General features: G+C 49.3%; 1 protein-coding gene across 1 annotated transcript; it reads left to right on the top strand.

The window, feature by feature from the left end:
- Positions 1-602: 602 nt before the first annotated feature.
- LOC136684796 (protein inscuteable homolog) lies at positions 603-4,724 on the top strand (the record flags this gene model as incomplete). Its single annotated transcript, XM_066659257.1, has 5 exons — positions 603-835; positions 1,294-1,636; positions 2,847-2,899; positions 3,634-3,757; positions 4,611-4,724. Coding segments are annotated over exons 1-5 (867 nt in total), but the record flags the coding sequence as incomplete, so codon positions are not given.
- Between the last annotated feature and the right edge of the window lie 9,123 nt (positions 4,725-13,847).

Here is a 13,847-nt window from a genome sequence, read left to right as displayed (position 1 = left end):
CTGGAGTTCTGTGTGGCTTCTGCTGGTGGAGAGTCCAGCCAGACCCCCCCTTACCTGGGAAATTCACTGGTGAAAGAGGAGGAGTAGAGGTGGGGGTGGGGTGCGAATTTCGTCACGAGAAGGTGAGGAGAGAGGAGTGGGTTTTATAGGATGCAGAGTAATGAAGAGGAGGAGTCTGGGCGTGGTTCTTCTCCCAAACTTATTTCATAACTCCATTTTAAGAGCTGCCATTTCTACATGTTTCAGTAACACCATCACCTCCTTCTAAGCTTCCCCTCCAGACTGATTCTGTGCCTCAGCCATCCTCCCTGCAGTTTTGTCCACTTCCAGAAGGTGGTGTTCTTGTGGTGAGGTGTGTGTGTTTTGCAGACGACGAAACTGGTCCCAGGTTGAGAGGTTTTAATGGAATCACAGACTGGTTTCCTCTGAGATGGAGGGAGTTTTGTCTTTCTGACTCTGTGGTGGGTGGGGGCCAGCGGGGCCAGGTTGATGACGCTCGTGATCCAAATGATGGGCAATTAAGAGACAGAGAAGTCCCTGCTTTCCTGCTCGCGGGCCCCTGCTACTGATTATCTGCGCTGCCTCTGCGTGGGTGGAAGGCGATGTTATTGCGGGGATTATTTGACCTGGTGCTTTACCCTCCTGTGCTCTCCGCAAGCGTCCCTGACCTCTGTGAATCTGCTGACCCCTCTGGCTATTACTGCCCGGCCAAAGAAGCCATCTCTCCGACACTAATTGGCCCCCACTTGTGCCGGGCATTATCCGCATCTGCGTTTGTGACAGATCCGCAGCGTCACTGTCCACAACACAAAAACAGCCCGGAGGATTCAGAGAGGTAAAGCTCTTCTCTCTCTATCTCAGGGAGAAGGGTTTAAACCGAGCCGGACCTGCTGGGATCCATTTGGCCTCAGACCGCTCTGCTGTGGTCAGAGGAAAAACAGCTGGAGTAGAACAGCTGTAACCGCACAGAGGTGTTGGTCTGTTAAGTTTGAATGATTCTGTTTTCCTTCTTTGTTCCTTTTGATTCACAACAAAGTGTTAAATCACTGGAGTGACTGATCTCCGAGCTAGACTGGTCACTCAGAACCTGAACCACGGTTAGGAGCTGAGGAGGGAGTGGATTCTCTCTCTGGAGGAGAACAGAGGTGTTACGATTTGTTTGGGCTCATGCACCACACCTGGGACTGTGGTGTGGTGTTAGGTGATGGGGTGAGGAGGACGTGGCCTCTGGACATGGCCCTGTGTACACAGGCAGTTAAAGGTATGACCTAACGGTGTGTGTTGTCCCCCCAGGATGCTGTCCATTCAGGTAGACTCTGTGCAGCGCTGGATGGAGGACCTGCGCCACATGACGGAGGTGGAGTGTATGTGTGTCCTGCAGTCGAAGCCCATCGGAGTAGACGAGGACCCTCCGGGTGACCTCATTGTGACAGGTGATCATGTGACTCGGGACAACCTGCAGACCCTCCTGAAGAGAGCGCTAGTGGTCAGCACAGAGCTGGGGAAGATGTTCCAGAGACTGGAGAGGGGACGCTGGCAGAGGGTCCATGGCACGGCGGTCCGAGCAAACTGCCACGTCCGCTCCCTAGTGCACGAGTACAGCGGCGCCCGGACCACCGGCTCCCACCTGCACAAGGTCAGAGCTAACACACACTTCAGACACACACTCCACACCCACCCCTCACACATACACATCTCAAGCACTCCACACACACACCTCACACATACACACCTCACACACTCCACACACACACCTCACACATACACACCTCACGCACTCCACACACACACCCCTCGTACATACACACCTCACACTCCACACACACCCTCCACACACACACACTCGACACCCACCCCTCACACATACACACCTCACACACTCCACACACATCCTCCATACACACACCCCTCACACATACACACTTCATGCACTCCACGCACACACTCCACACCCACCCCTCACACATACACACCCCATGCACTCCACACACACACCTCACACATACACACCTCACACAATCCACACACACACCCATCGCACATACACACCTCACACTCCACACACACACTCCACACCCACCCCTCACACATACACACCCCACGCACTCCACACACACCCCTCACACATACAGACAATACACATACATACCTCACGCACTCCACAAACCCACACTTTACATCCACCTCTCACACATACACACCTCACGCACTCCACACACACCCCTCACACATACACATCTCACACATACACACCTAACACACTCCACACACATCCCTCACACACTCCACACACACCTCACACACCCTCCATACACACACCCCTCACACATACACACTTCATGCACTCCACGCACACACTCCACACCCACCCCTCACACATACACACCCCATGCACTCCACACACACCTCACACACTCCACACACACACCCATCGCACATACACACCTCACACTCCCACACACCCTCCACACACACTCCACACCCACCCCTCACACATACACACCCCACACAATCCACAACCACCTCTCACACACTCCAAACACACACCACTGCCACGTCCATTCCCTCATGCATGAGTACAGTGGCGCCCAAACCACCAGCTCCCACACACTCCACACACACACATACATGCACACAACCTTCACACCTCTCAGACACCCCTGACCCACACCACACACACTCTACACACAGCCCTCACACACACACCCTTCACAGCCCTGTGGTCTGTGCAGATAAAATTTGTGTTTGAGTGAGTTCATGATGTTGTGTGTAAACAGAAGCTGATGTGCTGTGTGTGTGGTGTGTGATGTGTGTGTATTGTTTTGTATGTGATGTGTGTGTTGCAGTATGAAACAGCTCTGCTGGAGAAGTGCATGGAGCTCACTGTCATCACTGAGAGGTAACACACACACACACACACACACACTCTCTCTCTCTCTCTCTCTCATACACACACACACACATATTCTCACTCTCTCTCTCTCTCTCTCTCTCTCTCTCTCCCACACACACACACACACACACACACACACACACACACACACACACACACAGTGTATCAAAGAATTACTTAAAATTAATTAAAAGTGAAGTACTGGAGAACATTTGGGTTTCATTTGATTGGGCGGGGTTCAGTAGGGTAGGGGTTTGGGGGTGTGGTTCAGTAGGGTAGGGGTTTGGGGGCGGAGTTCAGTATGGTAGGGGTTTGGGGGGTGGGGTTCTGATATTGTAGTTCTTTGTGTTGCTGTTGAGGTTTTTTTTGAAGTTGTTTTGTTGATGATGTGGTAGTTGTCTTTTGTTGATGATGTTTTTGTAGTTGTTGTTAATGATGTTTTTGATGTTGATAGTGTAGTTGTTGATGTTGTTTTTGTTACTGTTGTTATGTTGTATTGTTGCTTTTGTTGATGATGTTGCTGTTAATCTTTTTGTAGTTGTTGATGTTAATTATGTTTTTGTTTTTGTTGTTGATGTTGCTGTAGTAGTTGTTTTTGTTGTTGATGTTGTTAATTATGTGTTTGTTTTTGTTGATCATGTTGTAGTAGTTGTTGTTTTTGTTGCTGTTTTGTCTCAGTTTCTTGTCGGAATAAACCCAGTAAATAACTGACCCCTGAAGGAAGTGTCTCCCGTCCCCAGGTGTCTTCACACGGAAGACGAGTACTTCCTGAAGTCCATGAAGGAGGCAATTCACGAGATCCTTACCGACGTCAGTGAATCCTTCAGCCATATGATCGACACGGCACTGGCCAATGAAATACAGGTATGGACAGGCACTGACCAAACACTGACCACCATACACTGACCACACAAAGACCACACACCGATCACACACTGACCACACACCAATCACACACTGACCACACTGACCACCATACACTGACCACACACACCAACCACTTACTGACCACACTGACCACACACTGTCCACACTGACCAAATACTGACTACACTGACCAAACACTGTCCACACTGACCAAATACTGACTACACTGACCACACACCAACAACCCACTCATCACACACTGACTAACCCTAACTCTCTCCATACTGACCACACCCTCACTACACTGATCACAAACTGACTACACACTCACCACACTGACCACACACCAACAGCACTCACCTCTCTGAGCACATTGTCCAGACATGGACTAAAACGACCACAAATTTACCACATTGAGCACATAGTGACCACATACAGACTACACTGGACACACACTGAGCACACGCTGACTACACTAAGGACACACTGATCACACCAACCACACACACCACACTGATCACAAACTGACCACACATGGACTACAATGACCACATACTTACTACAGCAACCACACCGGCCACACACTTGCCACACTGACCACATACTGACCACCACCACACAGACCCTTACCAGACTGACCCCTCCTTGACTGACTGACCCCTCACTGACTCACCCTTCACAGACTGACCACTCACAGACTAACTGACCCCTCACAGACTGACCAGTCAGACTGACCACTCAGACTGACTGACTCTTCACAGACTTACCCGTTCTGACCTGTTACCCAAAAACACTGTGAGGAAACTCTCTAATGCTGTGGTTCTGTCCTGGGGGACGTGGTCTCTCTCAGGTCCTGATTAAACAGGTGCAGGACTCTGAGGATATTTTCGTGATGGAGAATGCCATTAGCAACTTATTGTCACTAACACAGGATGGACCCCAGCTCTGCAGCATTATCGCCAAGGTCAGGACCCCCTTTTACACATTTACACATACACCGAGCTACACAACTGCACAACCACAACACTACACAACTGCAGAACCACACCACCACAACACTACACAACTGCACAACCACACCACCGCAACACTACACAACCACAACACTACACACCTACACCACCACAACACTACACAACTGCACTACCACACCACCACAACACTACACAACTGCACAACGACACCACCACAACACTACACAACTGCACAACCACACCACCACAACACTACACAACTGCAGAACCACACCACCACAACACTACACAACTGCACAACCACACCACCGCAACACTACACAACCACAACACTACACACCTACACCACCACAACACTACACAACTGCACTACCACACCACCACAACACTACACAACTGCACAACGACACCACCACAACAATACACAACTGCACAACCACACCACCACAACACTATACAACTACACAACCACACCAACACAACCCTACACAACTGCAAAACCACACCACCAAAACACTACACAACTGCACAACCACACCACCACAACACTACACAACTGCACTACCACACCACCACAACACTACACAACTGCAGAACCACAACACTACACAACTGCAGAACCACATCACCACAACACTACACAACTGCACAACCACACCACCACAACAATACACAACTGCACAACCACACCACCACAACACTACACAACTGCACAACCACACCACCACAACACTACACAATTGCAGAACCACACCACCACAACACTACACAACTGCAGAACCACAACACTACCCAACTGCAGAACCACACCACCACAACTCTACACAACTGCAGAACCACATCACCACAACACTACACAACTGCAGAACCACAACACCACAACACTACCCAACTGCAGAATCACATCACCACAACACTACACAACTGCAGAACCACAACACTACCCAACTGCAGAACCACACCACCACAACACTACCCAACTGCAGAACCACAACACTACCCAACTGCAGATCCACACCACCACAACACTACACAATTGCAGAACCACACCACCACAACACTACACAATTGCAGAACCACACCACCACAACACTACCCAACTGCAGAACTACACCACCACAACAATACACAACTGCACAACCACACCACCTCAACAATACACAACTGCACAACCACACCACCACAACACTACACAACTGCACAACCACACCACCACAACAATACACAACTGCACAACCACACCACCACAACACTATACAACAACACAACCACACCACCACAACACTACACAACTACACCACCACAATGCTACACAACTGCACAACCACACCACCACAACACTACACAACTGCACTACCACACCACCACAACACTACACAACTGCACAACCACACCACCACAACAATACACAACTGCACAACCACACTACCACAACACTACACAACTGCAGAACGACACCACCACAACACTACACAATTGTAGAACCACACCACCACAACAATACACAACTGCACAACCACACCACCACAACACTACCCAACTGCAGAACCACACCACCACAACACTACACAACTGCAGAACCACAAAACTACCCAATGCAGAACCACATCACCACAACACTACACAACTGCAGAAACACACCACCACAACACTACCCAACTGCAGAACCACAACACTACCCAACTGCAGAACCACACCACCACAACACTACACAATTGCAGAACCACACCACCACAACCATACACAACTGCACAACCACACCACCTCAACAATACACAACTGCACAACCACACCACCACAACACTACACAACTGCACAACCACACCACCACAACAATACACAACTGCACAACCACACCACCACAACACTATACAACTACACAACCACACCACCACAACACTATACAACTACACCACCACAATGCTACCCAACTGCACAACCACACAACCACAACACTACACAACTGCACTACCACACCACCACAACACTATACAACTACACAACCACACCAACACAACCCTACAGAACTGCACAACCACACCACCACAACACTACACAACTGCACAACCACACCACCACAACAATACACAACTGCACAACCACACCACCACAACACTACACAACTACACAACCACACAACCACAACACTATACAACTACACCACCACAATGCTACACAACTGCACAACCACACCACCACAACACTACACAACTGCACTACCACACCACCACAACACTACACAATTGCACAACCACACCACCACAACAATACACAACTGCACAACCACACCACCACAACACTACACAACTGCACCACCACACAACCACAACACTACACAATTGCAGAACCACACCATCACAACACTACACAACTGCAGAACCACAACACTACACAACTGCACAACCACACCACCACAACAATACACAACTGCACAACCACACCACCACAACACTATACAACTACACAACCACACCAACACAACCCTACACAACTGCACAACCACACCACCACAACACTACACAACTGCACAACCACACCACCACAACACTACACAACTGCACTACCACACCACCACAACACTACACAACTGCAGAACCACAACACTACACAACTGCAGAACCACATCACCACAACACTACACAACTGCACAACCACACCACCACAACAATACAAAACTGCACAACCACACCACCACAACACTACACAACTGCACAACCACACCACCACAACACTACACAACTGCAGAACCACAACACTACCCAACTGCAGACCACACCACCACAACACTACAAACTGCACAACCACACCACCACAACACTACACAACTGCCACCACCCCACAACACTACACAATGCACACCACACCCCACCACCCCACACAATAGCAGAAACACCACAACACTACACAACTGCACCGACCACCCACAACACTACCACTGCAGACCACACACCAACTCCAACTGCAGAACCACATCACCACAACTCTACACAACTGCAGAACCCACACACACCACACCACACTACCCAAACTGCAGAATCACATCACCACAACACTACACAACTGCAGAACCAGAACACTATCCAACTGCAGAACCACACCACCACAACACTACCCAACTGCAGAACCACAACACTACCCAACTGCAGATCCACACCACCACAACACTACACAATTGCAGAACCACACCACCACAACACTACACAATTGCAGAACCACACCACCACAACACTACACAACTGCAGAACCACAACACTACCCAACTGCAGAACCACACCACCACAACACTACACAATTGCAGAACTACACCACCACAACAATACACAACTGCACAACCACACCACCTCAACAATACACAACTGCACAACCACACCACCACAACACTACACAACTGCACAACCACACCACCACAACACTATACAACAACACAACCACACCACCACAACACTACACAACTACACCACCACAATGCTACACAACTGCACAACCACACCACCACAACACTACACAACTGCACTACCACACCACCACAACACTACACAACTGCACAACCACACCACCACAACAATACACAACTGCACAACCACACCACCACAACACTACACAACTGCACAACCACACCACCACAACACTACACAATTGCACCACCACACCACAACAACACTACACAATTGCAGAACCACACCACCACAACACTACACAACTGCAGAACCACAACACTACACAACTGCACAACCACACCACCACAACAATACACAACTGCACAACCACACCACCACAACACTATACAACTACACAACCACACCAACACAACCCTACACAACTGCACAACCACACCACCACAACACTACACAACTGCACAACCACACCACCACAACACTACACAACTGCACTACCACACCACCACAACATTACACAACTGCAGAACCACACCACCACAACAATACACAACTGCACCACCACACCACCACAACACTACACAACTGCACAACCACACCACCACAACACTACACAATTGCAGAACCACACCACCACAATACTACACAACTGCAGAACCACAACACTACCCAACTGCAGAACCACACCACCACAACTCTACACAACTGCAGAACCACATCACCACAACACTACACAACTGCAGAAACACGACACCACAACACTACCCAACTGCAGAACCACATCACCACAACACTACACAACTGCAGAACCACAACACTACCCAACTGCAGAACCACACCACCACAACACTACACAACTGCAGAACCACAACACCACACAATTGCAGAACCACACCACCACAACACTACACAATTGCAGAACCACACCACCACAACACTACACAACTGCAGAACCACAACACTACCCAACTGCAGAACCACACCACCACAACACTACACATCTGCAGAACCACACCACCACAGCACTACACAACTGCAGAACCACAACACTACCCAACTGCAGAACCACAACACTACACAACTGCCGAACCACACCACCACAACACTACACAACTGCAGAACCACAACACTACCCAACTGCAGAACCACACCACCACAACACTACACAACTGCAGAACCACAACACTACCCAACTGCAGAACCACATCACCACAACACTACACAACTGCAGAACCACAACACTACCCAACTGCAGAACCACACCACCACAACAGTACACAATTGCAGAACCACACCACCACAACAATACACAACTGCACAACCACACCACCTCAACAATACACAACTGCACAACCACACCACCACAACACTACACAACTGCACAACCACACCACCACAACACTACACAACTGCAGAACCACAACACTACCCAACTGCACAACCACACCACCACAACACTACACAATTGCAGAACCACACCACCACAACACTACACAACTGCAGAACCACAACACTACCCAACTGCAGAACCACAACACTACCCAACTGCCGAACCACACCACCACAACACTACACAACTGTAGAACCACAACACTACCCAACTGCAGAACCACATCACCACAACACTACACAACTGCAGAACCACATCACCACAACACTACACAACTGCAGAACCACACCACAACACTACCCAACTGCAGAACCACACCACCACAACACTACACAACTGCAGAACCACAACACCACACAATTGCAGAACCACACCACCACAACACTACACAATTGCAGAACCACACCACCACAGCACTACACAACTGCAGAACCACAACACTACCCAACTGCAGAACCACAACACTACCCAACTGCCGAACCTCACCACCACAACACTACACAACTGCAGAACCACAACACTACCCAATTGCAGAACCACATCACCACAACACTACCCAACTGCAGAACCACAACACTACACAACTGCCGAACCACAACACTACCCAACTGCAGAACCACAACAATACCCAACTGCCGAACCACACCACCACAACACTACACAACTGCACAACCACACCACCACAACACTACACAACTGCACTACCACACCACCACAACACTACACAACTGCACAACCACACCACCACAACAATACACAACTGCACAACCACACCACCACAACACTACACAACTGCACAACCACACCACCACTACACTACACAACTGCACCACCACACCACCACAACACTACACAACTGCAGAACCACACCACCACAACACTACACAACTGCAGAACCACAACACTACACAACTGCAGAACCACAACACTACACAACTGCAGAACCACAACACTACCCAACAGCAGAACCACATCACCACAACACTACCCAACTGCAGAACCACACCACCACAACAATACACAACTGCACAACCACACCACCACAACACTACACAACTGCACAACCACACCACCACAACACTACACAATTGCAGAACCACACCACCACAACACTACACAACTGCAGAACCACAACACTACCCAACTGCACAACCACACCACCACAACACTACACAATTGCAGAACCACACCACCACAACACTACACAACTGCAGAACCACAACACTACCCAACTGCAGAACCACAACACTACCCAACTGCCGAACCACACCACCACAACACTACACAACTGTAGAACCACAACACTACCCAACTGCAGAACCACATCACCACAACACTACACAACTGCAGAACCACAACACTACCCAACTGCAGAACCACACCACCACAACACTACACAACTGCAGAACCACAACACCACACAATTGCAGAACCACACCACCACAACACTACACAATTGCAGAACCACACCACCACAGCACTACACAACTGCAGAACCACAACACTACCCAACTGCAGAACCACAACACTACCCAACTGCCGAACCTCACCACCACAACACTACACAACTGCAGAACCACAACACTACCCAATTGCAGAACCACATCACCACAACACTACCCAACTGCAGAACCACACCACCACAACACTACACAACTGCCGAACCACAACACTACCCAACTGCAGAACCACAACAATACCCAACTGCCGAACCACACCACCACAACACTACACAACTGCACAACCACACCACCACAACACTACACAACTGCACTACCACACCACCACAACACTACACAACTGCACAACCACACCACCACAACAATACACAACTGCACAACCACACCACCACAACACTACACAACTGCACAACCACACCACCACTACACTACACAACTGCACCACCACACCACCACAACACTACACAACTGCAGAACCACACCACCACAACACTACACAACTGCAGAACCACAACACTACACAACTGCAGAACCACAACACTACACAACTGCAGAACCACAACACTACCCAACAGCAGAACCACATCACCACAACACTACCCAACTGCAGAACCACACCACCACAACAATACACAACTGCACAACCACACCACCACAACACTACACAACTGCACAACCACATCACCACAACACTAACCAACTGCAGAACCACACCACCACAACACTACACAATTGCAGAACCACACCACCACAACAATACACAACTGCACAACCACACCACCACAACACTACACAACTGCACAACCACACCACCACAACACTACACAACTGCAGAACCACAACACTACACAACTGCACAACCACACCACCACAACACTACACAACTGCAGAACCACAACACTACCCAACTGCAGAACCACACCACCACAACACTACACAACTGCAGAACCACAACACTACCCAACTGCAGAACCACATCACCACAACACTACCCAACTGCAGAACCACACCACCACAACACTACCCAACTGCAGAACCACACCACCACAACACTACACAATTGTAGAACCACACCACCACAACAATACACAACTGCACAACCACACCACCACAACACTACCCAACTGCAGAACCACACCACCACAACACTACACAACTGCAGAACCACAACACTACCCAACTGCAGAACCACATCACCACAACACTACACAACTGCAGAACCACACCACCACAACACTACACAATTGCAGAACCACACCACCACAACAATACACAACTGCACAACCACACCACCTCAACAATACACAACTGCACAACCACACCACCACAACACTACACAACTGCACAACCACACCACCACAACACTACACAATTGCAGAACCACACCACCACAACACTACACAACTGCAGAACCACAACACTACCCAACTGCAGAACCACACCACCACAACACTACACAATTGCAGAACCACACCACCACAACACTACACAACTGCCGAACCACAACACTACCCAACTGCAGAACCACAACAATACCCAACTGCCGAACCACACCACCACAACACTACACAACTGCAGAACCACACCACCACAACAATACACAACTGCACAACCACACCACCACAACACTATACAACTACACAACCACACCATCACAACACTACACAACTACACCACCACAATGCTACACAACTGCAGAACCACATCACCACAACACTACACAACTGCACAACCACACCACCACAACACTACACAACTGCACTACCACACCACCACAACACTACACAACTGCACAACCACACCACCACAACAATACACAACTGCACAACCACACCACCACAACACTACACAACTGCACAACCACACCACCACTACACTACACAACTGCACCACCACACCACCACAACACTACACAACTGCAGAACCACACCACCACAACACTACACAACTGCAGAACCACAACACTACACAACTGCAGAACCACAACACTACACAACTGCAGAACCACAACACTACCCAACAGCAGAACCACATCACCACAACACTACCCAACTGCAGAACCACACCACCACAACAATACACAACTGCACAACCACACCACCACAACACTACACAACTGCACAACCACATCACCACAACACTAACCAACTGCAGAACCACACCACCACAACACTACACAATTGCAGAACCACACCACCACAACAATACACAACTGCACAACCACACCACCACAACACTACACAACTGCACAACCACACCACCACAACACTACACAACTGCAGAACCACAACACTACCCAACTGCAGAACCACACCACCACAACACTACACAACTGCAGAACCACAACACTACCCAACTGCAGAACCACATCACCACAACACTACCCAACTGCAGAACCACACCACCACAACACTACCCAACTGCAGAACCACACCACCACAACACTACCCAACTGCAGAACCACACCACCACAACACTACACAACTGCAGAACCACAACACTACCCAACTGCAGAACCACATCACCACAACACTACCCAACTGCAGAACCACACCACCACAACACTACCCAACTGCAGAACCACACCACCACAACACTACACAATTGTAGAACCACACTACCACAACAATACACAACTGCACAACCACACCACCACAACACTACACAACTGCACAACCACACCACCACAACACTACCCAACTGCAGAACCACACCACCACAACACTACACAATTGTAGAACCACACCACCACAACAATACACAACTGCACAACCACACCACCACAACATTACACAACTGCACAACCACACCACCACAACACTACCCAACTGCAGAACCACACCACCACAACACTATACAATTGCAGAA

Source organism: Hoplias malabaricus, unplaced genomic scaffold (genome assembly GCF_029633855.1).
Source record: "Hoplias malabaricus isolate fHopMal1 unplaced genomic scaffold, fHopMal1.hap1 scaffold_546, whole genome shotgun sequence".
Lineage (NCBI taxonomy): Eukaryota > Metazoa > Chordata > Actinopteri > Characiformes > Erythrinidae > Hoplias > Hoplias malabaricus.
This window is presented reverse-complemented; position numbering and strand designations above follow the sequence as displayed.